The sequence below is a fragment of the Tamandua tetradactyla genome, chromosome 4 (genome assembly GCF_023851605.1).
Source record: "Tamandua tetradactyla isolate mTamTet1 chromosome 4, mTamTet1.pri, whole genome shotgun sequence".
Classification (NCBI taxonomy): domain Eukaryota; kingdom Metazoa; phylum Chordata; class Mammalia; order Pilosa; family Myrmecophagidae; genus Tamandua; species Tamandua tetradactyla.
In genome coordinates, this window is record NC_135330.1 from 28,328,683 (window position 1) to 28,347,905 (window position 19,223).

General features: G+C 34.8%; 1 protein-coding gene across 7 annotated transcripts in view; it reads left to right on the top strand.

Moving 5' to 3' along the window:
• RABGAP1L (RAB GTPase activating protein 1 like) overlaps positions 1-19,223 on the top strand; it is a 734,005-nt gene that overhangs the window by 138,574 nt on the left and 576,208 nt on the right. For 5 of the 7 annotated variants that reach the window (XM_077157041.1, XM_077157040.1, XM_077157043.1 and 2 more), the window contains 3 exons: positions 391-457; positions 6,309-6,411; positions 16,653-16,819. In XM_077157041.1, the coding sequence (XP_077013156.1) occupies positions 391-457; positions 6,309-6,411; positions 16,653-16,819 (337 nt within the window). The remainder of the gene's footprint in view (positions 1-390; positions 458-6,308; positions 6,412-16,652; positions 16,820-19,223) is intronic. The other 2 variants (XM_077157045.1, XM_077157046.1) reach the window with 1 other exon arrangement.

Here is a 19,223-nt window from a genome sequence, read left to right on the forward strand (position 1 = left end):
TTAAGTAGATTAGTTGATCTTGATCTATATATTTAGAATAAGTAAGGCAAATAAAATCTCATTTCTGCTTAGTAACAATCTATTTACCACAATATTTTCTTTCATTAACAATCTGTGGCCATTTTTATGGTGGTTTCTGATGATTGGCAATCTTTCACATGTAAAATGAAGATCTGGGAATTTAGATAATTTATTTCTATGCAATTTTGGTATGTGTCTAAAGAGTTTTAATTTGTGGGTTTTTTTAAAAGAAAAAACTAAGGCTATTTGTAAGTACAGAGATGAGATTGTATAGTTATTATAAAAAGGCTTTTTGCTCACTGGGCATCTACTTCTGTATATTCTTGATACCTTATTTCTTCTTTTTTGTTTTTTCCCCAATATTTTCAGATGTTTTGGAATGTTATTAAGCCCAGGTCGAAACGTGAAGAACAGTGACATGCATTTACTGGATATGGTAATGATAATCTTAAGCACCTTAACCAAGTATAGATGATAGTTATTTTTTATTTAAAAATTTTGTCGTATTATCAAATTATTTCTGATTTTTCAGCTGTAATACTAATAATTCAACTTGGAAATCCTAACGTAGTTACTTGTATGAGAGAGGTTTGGTAAATTTCTACCAAGAAATCACATGTGACTTGAAAGCAAATAAAAGGATAGTGTTATGATAATGTCCATTTATTCATCTGTTTGGTTTCTTAGGAAGATGTGTTTTCTTTGAGCCAAAAATAATAAAGTACATGGTTATAGTAAGCATCTCCAGAGTAAATATGGTGCCTTTTATTTATTTTAATGCACTGTTATTAATTTGAGTACTGTGATGAATGCTTTTATATTCTTTGTAGCATTTCCCTTTCTGAATTTTTGCCTCTTGTCTACCTTTCTTTAGCAAAGTGTATTTATTGTAGGAATAGTACTTATTTAAGGAGTGCCCTTAAAGGTTAATATAAACTCAAGAGTTGGTAGCTAATGTAAAAGTAGTGAGCCATATCAACTTTTTAAATTTCTTTTTTGTCATGGTCAGGCTCCAGGAATCAAACCCGGGTCTCTGGCATGGCAGGCAAGAACTCTGCCATGGAGCCACTGTTGCCAGCCCCATATTAACTTTTAAACAGAAATACCTTCTAACATTGCAGTTAATAACAATATTTATTTTGTGACTTGAAAGTGTTATAGGAAATAGTCATGGTAGAGTAAGTATAAAGTTTCTCACTTGATTAACAGAAAATTTTATATATAGTAACAATAAGCACCATGTTTTTTTCCTTTTAGTTGTGTTTTACAAATGTCAGCCAAATATCATCCAGTGATGTCAACTTTTTCTCTGAATTATCTCATAGTAACATCACACTGATTTTCTAGTTGTACTTAAATAGTTCACTCAGCCTTTTGAACACGTATTATATGCCAAGCAGTGTATGAAGTGCTGGGGTTACAGATATAAATAAATATAGCTCTTACCATCTACAGGTTTATAGTCTAATAATGGAAACAGACCTTAAGTATGCAACTATAGCAATTGGTTAAGTACTCTGATAGGGTTAGTATAATAGGCCATGGAAACACAGAGAAAGTACTGACTGGATAGGTCAGTTAAGGACAAACAGTTATGTTGGATGTGAAAACATAAATTGGCTATTGATCCATGTCTGTTCCATCTCTCTGTGACATATCTGTAATGAATGTGGTTTTACCTAAGGCAAGCAATAGCATTTTGAAGTTCTGGAAATTCCATGAAGGGGATAGTATAGGAGCATTGAGGCATTAAAAACTTATAAGATCTTAGGTCCTGATTAATCATGGACCTTCAGAATTTGAAAGATTAGGATAACTCATTGGAGGTTTTTTCATAAAACCTAAGTTCAAATTATAAAATTACAGATGTGGTGTAAACTTCTGAGACCCCCTGGTTTCATTTGACTAACTTGCAGAGCAGTCCTCTGCCTTAAAGAATCCTTATCAGAATAGACCGTCTCATCATCATTGATATTCTTTGAAAGATATGCAAGCTTACGTGGACAAGTGGGAGGATGAGTATTTTCAGTTATCAACACTAGTGATTTGTTATTACTCAGTACTGTAAATCTTCATGGTATCTTTTTTTTTTAATTTAAAAATTTTTTTTAAGCATAACGACATACGAAAATGAACATTCTTACCATATGATCATTACATTCTTGGTATATAATCAGTAGCTCACAGTATCATCACATAGTTGTGTATTTATTACCATGATCATTTCTTAGAACATTTGTATCAATTCAGAAAAAGAAATAAAAAGAAAAAAGAAAAAAACTCATATATACCATACCCCTTACCCCTCCCTCTCATTGATTGTTAGTATTTCCATTTACCCAATATATTTTAGCCTTTGTTTCCCCTATTTTTTTTCTATACCCCTTATCACTCCCTTTCATTGATCACTAGCATTTCAATCTACTAAATTTATTTTAACATTTGTTCCCCTTATTATTTATTTATTTTTAATACCTATGTTTTACTTATCTGTCTATACTGTAGAAAAAAGGAGCATCAGACACAAGGTTTTCACAATCACACAGTCACATTGCAAAAGCTATATCATTATATAATCATCTTCAAGAAACATGGCTACCTTAACTAAAAAGGTTATATCTTAACTAAAAAGGTGATATCTTCATGGTATCTTAATACTTTGTCTTTGAGCCTCAGCTAGACTACCTCTAATAAAATGGAATTTATTATCTTATAATGGCGCCTATGGGACAGATCTAGTTATTATAAGGTTCTTTTTTTGTAATTACTTGAAATCATATTCCTTGTAATTTTTCTTACTTTTAAAAATTTTATGTCCTCTAGAGCACTCTCTTATATGCTTCCTTCACTGTATGACATGCCAAATATCATGTGAACATTTTGAAAACAAATTTCACTTTTTTAGATTACTTGGACAACACATACAAACATTTTATTTAACTTTAGAATTTATGAGATAGATTTATGAGACTTTTAACAATTTCTAACCAAAGTTGATATTTATTCTTTGCAAATATTTTCTAATAAACAAGGTAAATTCAAACGTTTCTATGTTTGATAATCTATAAATCTAGTTGAAATATAAGATCTTTATGAAAGAGGAGGTTATAAATGAATACACATATTTCAGTAAAATAGCCCATTTGTATAGTATGTTTGCATACTTTTATATGTATGTATCTATAAATAAAATCATATAAAAATAAAATTAGTCTTTTTTTTTTTTTTTTGGTACTTCCAGTACTGATAATATTTTTGGGGGGATAGTAGTGTAGAAATAAGAAAATGAGAATTTTAGACCCACAACCTGATACCTAGAAAAGCCTACAGTTAAGCACCAACAGGAGCAGAAAACCCAATAGAGTGAGGTTTTATGGACTGAAACACAATTTAAAAATTCAAGGATATCTTAGAGATGCCTTGGAAAGTTTGTGAATCTTTATAGTTAACTGTTTAACGACATAGACTACTAACTGATTTTTTTTTACATGTTAATTTTACATTGTAATCCAATATGCTTGCATGTGTATATGTGTAAAAAAGCTGAAGTGAAACTTTCATGAAACAATATTTTATTATTACATGTGTGTTGAACTACTTTTTATTCTACTTGATTGAAAAAAAAGGTCTGACCATAACCTACTAAATTGATTTTATGACCCACAAATGGGTCAAAAATTGTTTGAAGAACATTAGACTGTTAGATACATTTTGTTTTGTTTTCATTGCTGGGTGCTCACAGATACAGAGCGTGGCCCTCATTTACTATCCTCAAAATTAATTGCTTAATGGATTAATGGGTTAGCTGTGTGAGTTTGTTATTATTATTATTATTATTATTTTGCTTTTTTCGCTGTGTCATCTCCTTTTTCTTGTACTGCTTGACTGCTTTGCCCTCCATTCTGCCTATTCAGCCTCAAGCTTTTACTTGCTTGTAACTCAACACTCTGCGATTCTCTAGCATCTATTATATGACCTTTCAGCCTGCGTCCCCACTGTAAACTGCCATATTCTTTCTGTTTGTATTTCCTAGTTTATTTTCCTAAGAAGAGCATTTGGTAGTTACAGCATGGCTTGGTTTGGGCAAAGGTTTTTGTTGTCTGTCCTGATGCCCCTCAGCTTTTGTCCCTGGGTCTGTCAGCCATGTCTGAGAAGCAGAGTTCAGGGAGAACTCTTCAGCAAAGACTGAATGCAGAAGTATTCTTAGAAGGGACTGGGGGCATACCAAACTGTGGGATGGAAATGTCTAGTTCAACAGCAAAAATGTCAAACTTGATGAGGAGAAATTTTATTGAGAGTTTTTGATGTATAAGGCATTACTACTGGGGACATGTATTCTGAGGACTACTAAGAAATTTAAAACTTGGCAGTTTTAATTAGGCTCTTTTGGTTACATGAAGCAAAGATTCACTTAGAACACCTTAGAGACAAAAGTGGTTTACTGATCTTCATGAAATTGTACCCAAACCTGCAAAGTGGGCTCTGCTACCTGATCTCTTCCTCTCTACCTCACCATACCCTGCTATAAACTTACTGTTTCTCAAAGCCTCTTGCCTTCTTTCATCACGGCTGGGCTGGATCTCTCTACCTCTGGTGCTCAGACTCTCTCTCTCTCTGCCCCTCTTCTCTCTATTTGTACTTCTTTCTCTTACCTTCTTTGGTCCCCCCCCCCCAACCTCCCTTTCAGTCTCTGCCTGGTTTATTGTTTTTGAAGATTTTTAATGTTTATTTTTGGTATTTCTCCCTTAACACTTGGTAGTTTTCCTAATATACTTTGATATTCTTTGGGTATTTTTCCTTACTTTGTAATTTCTGTTTTAATTTCATTTTATGTTTGGCCTGTCCTGTCCTGACTTCTCAACAAAACCATCAATTTCAGATTGTACTGCTAACTACCTACTTTCCTTGGTATTTGTTAATTGAAAGAGAGAATTTGATTGTTCTAGCTCATCTCTTTGGACTTAAGCACAGTGTAAGCCCTGATCCAAGAATGGAGTAGGTTCTTTTGAGTCAGGTGCTGTTTCTGAGTGGAGGTCCAGTAGTGGGTCCATAGAGAATGGGGTGTATGTATGTGTGTGAAAAGAGGTTGGGGCAGAGGAAGCAGAGGAAGAGAGAGAAAGAATGTGAATATTTAAGTGTGTTGGGTTGCTCGAAGGTGGTTTTCTTTACAAGTGGCCTTGGGGCCAGTGGGGTTTTAGACTTAACATCTGGAATACAGAGTCCTCGCATTCAGTCTATACAATCTGGCTGTGATATATCAGGAAAAGATTGTAGTAGAAAAATAAACATAGTAATTACCAAATAACTGGTATAATTTTATAGGGATTCAGAGAAGCATCTGTGGGGGAAAAACAGTTTTTCTCTTTTAGTCTGACCCTTTTAGCAGTCTCTATTTATAAAATGAGGAAATTAGTACAGAAAATTTAAAGTATTAGAGATAATATGCTTTTGCATATGTACATATTTGTATGTTTTTGTGATATTCTCCCATGGGACACCCCCACTTCCTTAAACATGCATACATGTATACAACATATATGTGGTTTTGTTCTCACTATAGGAATTACTGACCTCTTTAGTGAGAGTCAGGAACTGACTTCGTTAAAGTATTAAAAGACTGGAGATGAAGAAGAATGAAAGAAAAGAGGAATAAATATAAAAGTACTACGGAGTGAATTAATACACTTGGGCGTTAGTTACAAACTGATATTAGTCTCCTAAGAGTATTTTGTGATTGTAGGAAAAAATATACAAATTTTATATCTAGATAATAGAAAAGTATTCAATTATTAACTGATAAAAAATAATTTAATATTTTAAGAATACATTAAAATTAGAACATTAGAAAAAAATACTAAGTTAATCTTTTCCTTATTAATTCAGTTTAACTGTCTTCAGAGAGATCCATATTATAGTTCCAATAGAAACCAAGTGAATCCTTATATGTGTAGGTACATGAGACTTTGACAACTACATGCGATGAAGTTCAGTATAATTTCAAAATGATATTATGCTTTTGTGATTCAGCATGTATAGGTGTGCCTCCTTTTATCCAAGGGATGTGTGTCTTTAAGTAGATAGTGTGTTTGCAGAAAAATGTTGGCGAGTTTCATATTTCAATAAATGGTTTTGAAAGTGACAAGAAGTTGACACAGAAAATAAGTTCCCTGTTTGATTGTAAATCCAAATTTTAACTAGATAGCTTAAAGTGAAGATATGCCTATAATTTAAAATAGTGATTTTCTTGATGTATATATTCTCAGTGATCGCTGTTTGAACTTTTATAGGAATCCATGGGAAAGAGCCATGATGGGAGAGCTTATGTTATCACTGGCACGTGGAACCCAAATGCACCAATTTTTCTGGCACTTAATGAAGAAACCCCAAAAGGTGAAATTTTCTTAAAAGATACCTTATTATTTGCTTTAAATTTTACATTATGAACTATGATATTGTTTTGTTTTTAAAAAATTCCAGTAATCATTTTAAATGGCAGTATTCTTCTTAATTTAGAATTTGTGATTCCTTTTCATACTTTATGATTCTAGGGGGGAAAATCTCATTTTACTCCAAAAGAATCCCCTAAAAGGTGTGTGGATTAATTATTTACTATAATATGTATTATTACACCATACAGAAAGCATCTGGGCATTTGGGTTTTGTGTTTCATATGTCACTATAGAGTTGTTTTATTTAGGAGCAGGATGAAGGAGGAATATGAAAGAGAATGATGAAAACAAAACTAAATTCTGGAATTTTACCTGTTTTGATTGCTGTTTTAATTTACCTTTTTTTCTCATGTTATGGATTATTCATTTTTTTGCTTATTATTTATTAGTTCCAGTATTTTGAACTTTGGGATCTTAGTTGTATTTTTTCCTGAGTTTGTATATATTAAAGATTTTATTTGTGACGAACATTTTTTGTCCTAGTTGTTTACCTTTTCATTTCGTTTGACATGTCTAGTATTAGATAGAAGTTATAAATGTTAAAATCACATTTGGGCAATCAACAGCGTCTCAGTGGCAGAGTTTCGCCTGCCATGCTGGAGATGTGGGTTTGTTTCCCGATGCCTGCCCATGGTAAAAAAAAAAAAAAAATAGCCACATTTATCTTTTCCCAATTGTGGCATTTTTATTCCTACTTTTTCCAAATATCTGTTAACTGTTTATGTTATTTTGCCTTTGAACTAAAATTTAAAGTTTTACCTGATAAGTTTTGATTGCAACCTATGCTTCACTGTCATTCAACTAATAGTTTATTTTGAGAAAATAATGGATTAATTTGTTTTATCTTTAGTCTTACATTGTTTGGTTTATATCTCTAGTAGACTTTTGGTTAAAGGCAGGAAGGATTAGTGAATACTGATATGGAAATATTATATGTCAATGAACAGTATTAAATTGATAATTATACTCAAATTTCCTTAAGGATAATTTTCACCAGCTCTGTAAGTTGCATGTAGTTGCCCACACATTAAGCTATTTCAACATGAAGGCTAAAAGTAAAGAAAAAAGCAGTGATAATTACATAAAATTTTACTTTTCATATATTAGGAATAAATAATTTTTACACCCATAGTTTATTTCTGGAGATAGGCTTGCAAGTAACCAACTTTCTTTCTTATAATCATTCAGAAAGAAAACATAAATGAGAAAAATAAGCCAGTTAATAATTTTGATGATTGAAATGTAAGAATTTCAAACATTGTTATAGAAGGAGTTTTATCTGTTTTTAAAATGTAAAAACAGATGATGACTCCAATTGTAGCTGTTGTTCCAGATGTGGTATCATTGCTTGAGCAAATCAGCACATCGCCAGGTACCTGGTATGCAGTTATTGATCTGGCAAATGCTTTTTTCTCAATAGCTGTCCTTAAGGACCACCAGAAACAGTTCGCATTCATCTGGCCAGGCCAGCAGTATACCTTCTCTATCCTGCCTCAGGGGTATATCAGCTCTCCAGACCTATGTCACAATCTTGTCTGCAGGGACCTTGATTGTTTCTTCTTCCCACAAGACATGTCACTAGTCCATTATATTGATGAGTGATATGGTGATTTGGCCTAGTAAGCAAGAAGTAGCAACTACTTTAGACTTATTGGTAAGGTATTTGTGGGTCAGGGGATGGGAGATAAATCAAACAAAACACAGGAGCCTTCCACCCCAGTGAAATTTCTAGGTGTCCAGTGATGTGGGGCATGTCAAAATATCCCTTCTAAGGTGAAGGATAAGCTGTTGCATCTGGCCCCTCCTTTGAATGAAAAATGCCTAGTTGGCCTTTTTGGATTTTGGAAACAACATATTCCTCATTTGGGTGTGTTAATCCAGCCCATTTACCAAATGACCAGAAAAGCTGCTGGTTTTGAGTGGGGACTGGAATAAAAGGAGGCTCTGCAACATGTTCAGGCTGCTGTGCAAAGCTGCTCTACCACTTAGGCCATATGATCCAGCAGATCGAATGGTGCTGGAAGTGCCACTGGCAAATAGGGATGCTTTTGGGAGCCTTTGGCAGGCTCCTATAGGAGAATCACAATGTAGACCCTTAGGATTTTGAGTAAAGCCTTACCCTACTCTGTAGAAAATAGTTCTCCTTTTGAAAAACAGCTTTCAGACTGCTGCTGGGCCTTAGTAGAGACTGAATACTTAACCATGGGCCACAAAGTTACCATGAGACCTGCGTTGCCTATCAAGTTGCCTGATCCACCAAGCCATAGAGTTGGATGTGCACAGCAGTATTAACATCATAAAATGGAAATGGTATATAAGATATAGAGTTTGAACAGATCCTGAAGGCACAAGTAAGTTATATGAGGAAGTGGCCCAAATACCAATGGCCATCACTGTTGCCATTCAGGGATCTCCCAGTAGTAGACAGTTGCAGCACTACAACCCCTTTTCTGGGATGTCCTTAAAGGACAGTGGTGAGGGGAAATCCCTCCAGTGGGCGGAACTTCCAACAGTGTACCTGGTTGTTCATTTTGCTTGGAAGGAGAACTGGCCAGAGGTGTGTTTGTATACTGACTCATGGGCTGTTGCTAATGGTTTGGGTGGGTGATCAGGGACTTGGAAGGAGCATGATTGGAAAATTGGTGACAAAGAGGTCTGGGGAAGAAGTATGTGGATAGACCTTCTGAGTGGGCAAAGAACAGTATTTGTGTCCCATGTGAATGTTCACCAGAGGGTGACTTCAGTAGAGGAATGTTTTAATAGATAAGATTACCCGTCCTGTGGATACAAATCATCCCTTTTCCTCAACCAATTCTGCCATTGCCCAATGGGCTCATGGGCACAGTGGTAAGGGTGGAGGTTATGCATGGTCTAAGGCTACATGGACTTCCACTCACCAAGGTCAACCTGGCTATGGTCACTGCTGAGTGCCCAGCCTGCCAGCAGCAGACACCCACACTCAGCCCCTGATATGGCACCATTCCCTGAGGTAATCAGCCTGCTGCTTGGTGGCAGGTTGACTACATTGGACCACTTCGATCATGGAAGGGGGCAGCAATTTGTTCTAACTGGAATAGACACATACTCTAGATATGGGTTTGCTTTGCCTACACATAATGCTTCCACAAAACTACTACCCATGTTTTTAAGGAATGCCTTGTCCACTGTCCTGGTATCCCACACAGCATTGGTTCTGATCAAGGAATCCGCTTCTCAGCAAATGAAGTGTAAGAATAGGCACATGCTCATGGAATTGTCTGGTCTTACCATGTTTCCCATCATCCAGGGGCAGCAGGGTTGATGGAACAGTGGAATGGCCTTTTGAAGACCCAGTTATGGTGCCAAGTAGGGGGTAATACCTTACAGGGCTGGGGCAGTGTTCTCCAGGAGGCTCTGTATGCTCTGAATCAGTATCCGTATGGTGCTGTTTCTCCCAGAGCCAGGATTCATGGGTCCAGGAATTAACGGGTGGAAATGGACGTGGCACTACTTACTATTACCCCTAGTGATCCACTAGGAAATTTTTTCTTCCTGTCCCTGAAACCGTAAGCTCTGCTGGTCAAAAGGAGGAGTGCTCCTATCAGGAGATATAATAATGATTCCGTTGAACCAGAAGTTAAGACTGTCATCTGGCTACTTTGGGCTTCTAATGTCACTGTATCAACAGGCCTGAAAGGGGATTAGTGTTCTGTTTGGGGTGATTGATTCTGACTATCAAGGCGAAATAGGACTGCAGCTACACATTGGAGGTAAAGGAGAATTTTCCTGGTACAGGAGATCCCCTAGGGCATCTGTTAGTATGCCCTGTGATTAAAGTCAACAGAAAACGGCAATAGCCCAATCCAGGCAGGACTACCAATGGCCCAGGAACTTCAGGAATGAAGGTTTGGGTCACTCACCTGACAAGAGAACCAGGGCCAGCTTGAAGTACTTGCTGAGGGTAAAGAGAACATGGAATGGGTGATAGAAGAAGGTAGTGATAAATATGAAGTATGACCACGTGACCAATTACAGAAAGGAGGACAATTACAGAATTGGCAGGTGTAATGCCTTGTGTTTGGTAAGAATTTAATAGCATTTTTGTTGAATTTTATGATATTGATATAAATATAGTTGATGAATAGAGATGGATGGTGTGTAAGGTTTCAAAAAAAGATGATTGAAGGTTTCTTCTAGTGGCGGACTTGGTTATTTGAACTATCTTTTAATTGAGGAGTAACAATACTGGACAAAATAAATCTTAAAAGATATGTTTTTAAAAGCAATGAAGAAATGACAGAATGGTATGAAATAAGCAGTGCACAAATTAAAAAAAAAATCCCAATGAATCTTAAGCAGAGCATGTATAAGAAAAATGAAACTCATACTTTGACACCATCATAGTGAGTCTGAGAAGATCAGTAGTCTAGAAGAGTCTAGAGTAACTTAAAGTAAGGCTGTTACCAAGAAAATATTTTAAATAAAACTGAAATTTTGACTCTTAACACTGTACTGTTTTCTAAAAGCACATGCCAGGACACTAATATATATATGTTAGTGAACAGAACTATATATATGTTAGTAAACTGAACAGACTCGTTTGTTAAATCCTACCTTCTCTGTATAACTTCACCATCACCTTTGATCTTTCTGTCTCACTCTTTAGGGGTATTTGGGCTATGCTCATTCTAAATTTTTCATGTTGGAAGGGGCTTTTGATAATATGTATAGGGGGATGGAACTAGTTGATGTATTGGAGAGGCTGACCCCTTTGCATTTCAGGCCTTATCTGGTCCAGAGACCCATCTGGAGGTTGTAGGTTTCTAAAAAGTTACCCTAGTACACAGAAACTTTGTAGAATCTTATATAACTCCCTAAGTGTTCTTTAGGATTGGCTGGAATGATTTTTGGTTGGGATTTGGCAAGTTATGAAAGGTAGCAATGTTTAACTGAAGTAGCCTCTTGACTCTTTTTTAACTCTCTCAGCCGCTGATACTTTATTTGTTACACTTCTTTTCTCCCTTTTGTCAGGATGGCATTGCTGATCCCTTGGTGCCAGGGCCAGATTAATCCCTGGGAGTATTCCTCCACATCACCAGGGAGACTTTCACCCCTGGATGTCATGTCCCATGTAGGGGGTTGGCAATGCTTTCACTTGCAGAGTTGGGCTTAGAGAGAGTGAGGTTACTTCTGAGCAACAAAAGAGGACTTCTGGAAGTAACTGTTGAACATATCTGTAGATAGGGTAAGCTTTTCTGTTATGTATGTAAACTTCATGAGAGTAAGCCTCAACATCAAGGTCTTGGCCTATTGATTTTGGTGTCCCTAATGTTTGACACAGTAGCACGGGTTTCCCTGGTGGTGAAGTTTAATTGTCCATGTTTTTTGCATGAAATTTTTTTTAATTCCACATTTAAAGTATTAGAAATCCAATTTCCTTATTTGGTATGAATTTTAACAATGCTAGATTTTTGTAACTGGTTGTTTATTGCTATAAGCCAGTCAGAAGAGAGTTCCTTTATCTTAGGAGACTTTAATCTAACTTATCAGTACCTTTTGGTGACAGAAAATCATTGTAAACTCAATGAGTGACAAAGCTTTTTGAATTTCAGACACATAGCCATTCTAATACAGGGTTTATTTAGCTTCAGTTCTACAGTTTTAGCCACAGGTGAAAAGACACAAGAGACAGAAACTGTCTGTTCCATATATCAGAGAGCTGATCTCCTTCACCATAGGTATAAAATCCTTAAATGATTTGTGCTCAAAATAGACAAATAGACAAACATAAAGACTAACAAACCAGATTCTCCATTATCTTTCATTCAGCAGAGAATAGATCGCAATAATCCATTGTCGGAGATTACCAAATGGTCATACTACAAAATCAAATTTTTCATTTTTCTGCCACCAAAAGGGAATAATTGATCAACTGCAAGCAAACTAAAACCAAAAATAAAACCAAACTGATGGAGAGGAGAATCAAAATGAAATATGTAAAGAGTCGGCAAAGTTGAAATTCTGTTGACACTTGGAATTCACCTCTGGGATCCAGAAAAGATGTGCATGTATGCTTAAACAGCCCAGTAGGCACACTTCTGTAGCAACTTTGTTTACCTGGCTTTGTCGGGTAAATCCTTTGAGCATCTTTGTGGGACCTCCAAAACTCTTAAAGTATAATTTTAAGAGAATATGATCTTGACTCGCTCTCATGAAAAGATGAAATATATTCATTTTGAGATTTTATTTAATGATTAATTAGTGAAGGAACCAGTAAAATGTCCTACATGTTTAAAGGGGAATTCAAAGTACCACATGTTTGTAGTAAGAAAAGGAATGCTGAAATGAATTTAGAAATAAATGTAAAGCTGGCAAAACTAGCTGATAACCAAAGGGTAATAATCAATTGCATTTTGCTAGAAACAACTTGCATTTTTATGGACAGGAAACATTTGTGCTGCTGTCAGTTTTCTACAATATACAGAATGTGAAATAACTCAAAGACAATGAAAAACAGTGTATAATCAAATTATGTGGAAAGCTGCACTAGTTAAGAGACCTACTAGGATCTTGAGAAGCCAGTTTCAAAGCCTTTCATGTTTTTCTTTACAATTTAAGTATAATTTGTTTTTTCTTTTTTAACTTTTTTTATTGTGAGATGACATATATGCAAAAAAGCAATAAATTTCCAAGTATATTTTAACAAGTAGTTATTGAACAGATTTTAAAGTTTGGTATGGGTTATAGTTCCACAGTTTTTCATTTTTTCTTTTAGCTGCTCCAAGACACTGGAGACCAAATGAAATACTAATATGATTCAACAGTCATACCCATTTGTTAAATCTTATCTTCTCCCTCTCTTTTTTTTATTTTTTGTGTTAAATAACATATATACAAAAAAGCAATACATTTCAAAGACTGTCACTACAATTAATTATAGAGCAGACTTAAGAGTTTTATATGGGTTACAATTCCACAATTTAAAATTTTTACTTCTAGCCGCTGTAAAGTACTGGAGACTAAAAGAAATATCAGTTTAATGATTTAGCAATCATACTCATTTGTTAAATCCTATGTTCTCTCTATAACTCTACCATAACCTTTGACCTTTATCCCACTCTTTAGGGGTATTCTAACTTTTTCATGTTAGAAGGGGCTGTCTATAATATGGGATTTGATGTTCTGGAAAGGCTGGTTCCTATACAATTCAGGACTTATGTGGTCCAGGGATCTATCTGGAGTTTGTAGGCTTCTGGAAAGTTACTAGTGCATGAAACCTTTGTAAAATCTTATTTAATGCCCTAGGTATTCTTTGGGATTGGCAGGAATGGTTTTGGTTGAGATTTGGCAAGTTATGAGAGGTAGCAATATCTAACTGAAGCTTGTATAAGAGTAATCTAACTGAGGCTTGTGTAAGCTACCTCCAGAGTGGCTTCTTGACTTTATTTGAATATAATTTATTCTTGATGAAGAAAAGCTATCTTATTGTGTGAAAAGATCACATCATAGTAAACAAACAAGGTATGGTTAAGTACAAAGAGGGTATCACGCCCCCCTTACCCCCATGCTATAATCATTTAATAAAAGAGAAACAAGCTACTTTGGATTTTATTTTCATGGAAAGCTCTGAAAACCTTTTTTTTTTTTTAATATGATCAGGCACCAAAATCAAACCCGGGTCCTCTGGCATGGCAGGCAAGCATTCTTGCCTGCTGAGCCACCGTGGCCCACCCGTGAAAACTTTTAATAATACTGCACTTGCTTGTGTTTTTATTTTATAATTATTACTGAGAAAAAGAAAGTGCTGGATTTTACCTTAGAAACGGTTACAGGTTTCTGATTTGTCAAAAAAAAAAGACTGATACCATTATTTTAATTTTTCAGAGAAGTTAACTTAGTCAAGTAGTAAAACAAACTGACTTAACCAAGGCAAATATTTTTGTCTCACCAGAGCTAAAAATAAAATTCAGATGCCTTCTACCATGCTGTTACCATCTTTTCAGTTGATTGAATTTAACAACCTTTGGAATTTAACAGAATAATCCATAAATTGCTATGAATAATTAAATCAATTCAGGTGATAAATTTTTATGAAATTATAGCTTATTAGATGTATGTGAAAATAAATTGCAAATCATTTAAAGAATAGTTTTTGATTATCTGTTCTATGCCAGGCACTATGCTAGGTATTATAGACCCAATGGTGTGTACAATCTATAATTCCTTCATTTGTGGAACATATGTTGGGTGAGATGATAGGGTTAGTGTAGGGTAGCAGGGAAGAGTTGAAGGGAATGCCTAATATAGATTAGGCAAATCTTATAGGAAAAAAAATGTATAGAAACTGAGACCTGAAGGATAGTGAGTAGTTGTCAAGAAAAGGAGAAGAGAAATAGTCTAGGCAGTGGAAATACCAAATGTGAAGTCTCAGAAACAATAGGGAGCAAATATTTTAGATGAACTGAAATAAATTGCATGGTAGATGTAGAATGTGAGTGTCTACACATAATGTTAGATAATCCAGGGCTAGAGCATGATGGTCCTTAAGAAGTTTGTAATGTATAGCAAGAGCAGTAGATAGCCATTTCACAAATACTTATTTTATATGTCAGTTGTCATCTTCCCAGTGAAACTATAAAATTTATGACAGTAGATAGTGTGATATTTACTTTTTTTCCTTTTTTTTTTCTAACCTGGGTCTCCCTCATGGAAGATGAGCATTCTGTCACTGAACCACCCGTGCACCCTGATATTTACTTTTTAAAATGACTTTTAAAAAAATATTTTTATTGCGATATTTTCACGCATCATACAGTCCATTCAGAGTATCCAATCAGTGCCTCACAATATCATCACATAGTTGTATATTCATCACCATGCTCACTCCAGAAAAGGATATAAAAAGAAAAAAGATAAAAACCCACATATCCCGTACCTCTTACCCTCTCATTGACCACTAGTATTGGAGTCTACCCCAATTTTTTTTCCCCTTATCCTCCCCCTATTATTTACTTATTTTTTTTTTATTCATTTGTCCCTACCCTGAATGAAGGGAGCATCAGCCACAATCACATGGTCACATTGTAAAAACTATATAGTTATACAATTGTCTTCAAGAATCAAGGCTTCTAGAATTCAGTTCAGCAGTTTCAGGTACTTCCCTTTAGGCACTCCAATACAACAAAAACTAAAAAGGGCTGTCTATATAAAGCATAAGAATAACCTCCGGGATAACTTCTCGATTCTGTTTGAAATCTCTCAAACATCGAAACTTTATTTTGTCTCATCTCTCTTCCCCCTTTTCGTCAAGAAGATTTTCTCAATCTCATGATGCAAACTAACAAGATCTCACTCCGTATTCAAGATTCCATGTAATTATGATGCTCAAATAAACTGACCATACTAGTTAAAGTAGATAGTGTGCTACCAAAAATACAAATTTTGCACCAAATAAACATCTCTTCCTTTGGTTTCACATGGGACTTGAAGTTTTAAAATATAGACCATATCATTTTTTACCCTGTGTTCTGATTTAGCTTAGTCCTGTCCAGATCAGCTCCATTCGTATCTCTAATGGTAGGCTGATCACTTTTTAAACCTTTATGTTGTTGCTGTATGGGGTAATGCTGACTTTCAGAGTTTCAGAGCTCTAACTTTGAGTCTCAGGTGTTCTAGGGAATGACCAGGTTATACACAAATAGCTCAGCATCTCAGAATTTACAGTAGAAATTCTTTACAGTTACAATTCTAGAATAGATGTGACTGCTGTAAGAGCTTACAGTGATTTTTACTTTTAAGTATTTACTTTGTAGTTCCAAGTGGAGTTTGTTGATTCATTTACTTTTTCCTCAAGTATATAATTAACATACATGGATTAATGGAAATATAAGTATGATGTAGTCCCCGATCCCCAACAAAATATGTTGTTTCTTAGTCCTTAAAAGACATTTGTACCCATTTATTAAATTGAATTAAGATAAATCTCTTTTTTTCTGACTTTAGGTGTCATGCTATACCTTTGACTAGAAGCTGCATGTATGTCTTACTGTTATTTATTTATTTATTTTTTACATGGGCAGGTGCCGGGAATCGAACCTGGGTCCTCTGGCATGGCAGGCAAGCATTCTTGCCTGCTGAGCCACCATGGCCCACCCTCTTACTGTTATTTATTTTCATAACCTGCAGTTGAAATTTTTCCCATAGATAAACGAGTGTACATGACTGTGGCAGTTGATATGGTAGTCACGGAGGTGGTGGAGCCTGTGCGCTTTCTCCTGGAGACGGTCGTTCGTGTGTACCCTGCAAATGAGCGATTCTGGTATTTCAGCAGAAAGACTTTTACAGAGACCTTCTTCATGAGGTTGAAACAGGTAGGACCTTTTTGTTCCCTTAATGTAGTAACTAATATTTGTCTTCTGTTCTTTTTTAATGCCAACATAATTCCTTAGGTAGCAATAAAAAGCAATAAAATTCCTCAAATAACTGAATGGTATTTGAAGTCAATCTTGATGTATTTGAAATATCCACACCTAGTCAAAGTTGTTTAAAGAAGCTGATGTAATAATTATGTACTTTTCTTTCTAGAAATCTGTAACGTATAGCTGTAACGTATGAATGTATGTAGTAGAAATATTGACTCTGTGTATAAAAGAACTTTTCTGCCTTTTATGTATAATTCTTTAAAACCAGAAAGTATGATATAGAAATATCATGTATTTATAGTGATGCTGAAAACATTCCTATTGGCATCTGAATAACTACCGTAATTATTTCTACCTGTAATATTAGGTAGTCAATGTTATGTAAATATATTGTCTGTCATTTTAGTAATGTTATAAAATTATTTTAATATTAATTGAACAATGTAGGGTTTCTATGACATCCTTAAATTAGAGGGTCAGTAAGTAAAATATATAATTTTTGTTTGATAGAGAAGGAATTAGGTAGCAGTGAAAGATGATTTGAATGCTAATAGAGAAAGTGAGCGTCAGCTTTGTAAATCAGGGTAAAATGTTCTACTTTAATAAATGCAAATCTTTTGTATGCTGTTTTGTTAGTATAAATGTTAAAAATGCTTGTTGCTTCCTGTATTGCAGTGTGTGAAATGTAATGTGGCAAGCATCAGTACAGTGAACAAATATAGAAACACTTACCCATTTCATATTTTTTATAAAAACCTTGTGTTGGCTCAGTTAAGATTTGTATATTAGATGCTTTGAAATTGCTGTGGTTTTCATCATTCAAGAAAATTGTTTGAACTGCAGTTTGACTCTGCTTCTATTATTGTATGGGCTGTTTTCTTTCTTTTGTTTTTTGCATCATATTCGAAAGAAGATTATGTGAGCAATACCCCAAATTTCAGTCTCTTGAGCATCTTTCAGTATTTTGCTATGAAAAATAGTCAAATATTGTGTTTCCTTACTGATCTGACTATATGGTCTATCCATTACTGAAATGGTATATTAAAGTCTTCTATTAATATAGAACTGTGAATTTCTCCCTTCAAATCTGTCAGTATTTGCTTCATTGAATTGAATTGTCCTCTTTATCAGTGTATAAGGACCATATTTGTCCCTTATAACTGTTAAAGTCTTATTTTATGCAGTATTAATATAGCTACCTCAGCTCTCTTTTGAGTATTACTTGCATGGTATATATATATTTTTTCTAGCCTTTCACTTTCAGCTTATTTGTGTCTTTGGATTTAAGGTGAATTTCTTGTAGACAGCATATAGTTAGGTCATGCTTTTTTTTTTTTAATCCATTCTGTCAATTTTTATTTTGACTGGAGAGTTTAAGCCATTTACATTTAAAGTCTTTCTTCTGCCATTTTGTTCTTTAATAGCTTTTACATGTCTTATACTTTTTTTGTCCCTCACTTCCATTACTGCCTACTTCTTAAAATTTGATTTTTTGTGTTGTACTGTGTTGAGAGTCTTCTCATTTCTATCTGAATACAATTTTTTATCTGTTTTTCTTGCGGTTACCAGGATTAAAATTTAATATCCTAAATATATAACAATTATATTTAGATACCAAATTAATTTCAATAGCATGCACATATACTTTTCCTGTACCCTCTATCTGAATACCTTTTTATTTTTTTGTACTTGTTATCACTTATATCTGTACACTGTATGTCCAAAAACATGGATTTATCATTAATTTTTATACATTTGCATTTTAGCACCTATAGGAAGTAAGAAGTGAAGTTATGTATCCCAAATATACTGCAATAATTCTGGTATTTATAATTTCCCAAATGGTCACCTTTATCACAAATCTTTATTTCTTTATGCTGCTTTGAATTGCTGTGTAGTGTTCTTTTCTTTCAGTCAGAACTCCCTTTAGCATTGCTTGTAGGTTGGGTCTATCAATTCCTTCAGCTTTGGTTTATCTGAGAATGTCTTAATCCCTCCCTCTTTTTTTTTTCATTCTTTTACCGTATGAATATCCCATTATTGCAGCAAGATTTGTTGAATTTTTGTTTGTTTGTTTGTTTTTTGGGAAGCACATGGGCCTGGAATTGAACCCAGGTCTCCTGCATAGCAGGCAAGAATTCTACCACCAAACTACTTTGCACCCCCTCTCCCTCATTTTTGAAAGCGTGTCTCCCTGGATAATATACAATTCTTGGGCTAGTAAGAACTTTTTTCACTACTTTTAAAACATTTCTACCCATTGCTTTCTTGCTCCCACAGTTTCGGATGAGAAATCCACACTCAATCTAGTTGGGACTCCCTGTACATAACAGGTTGTTTCACGGCTTTCACA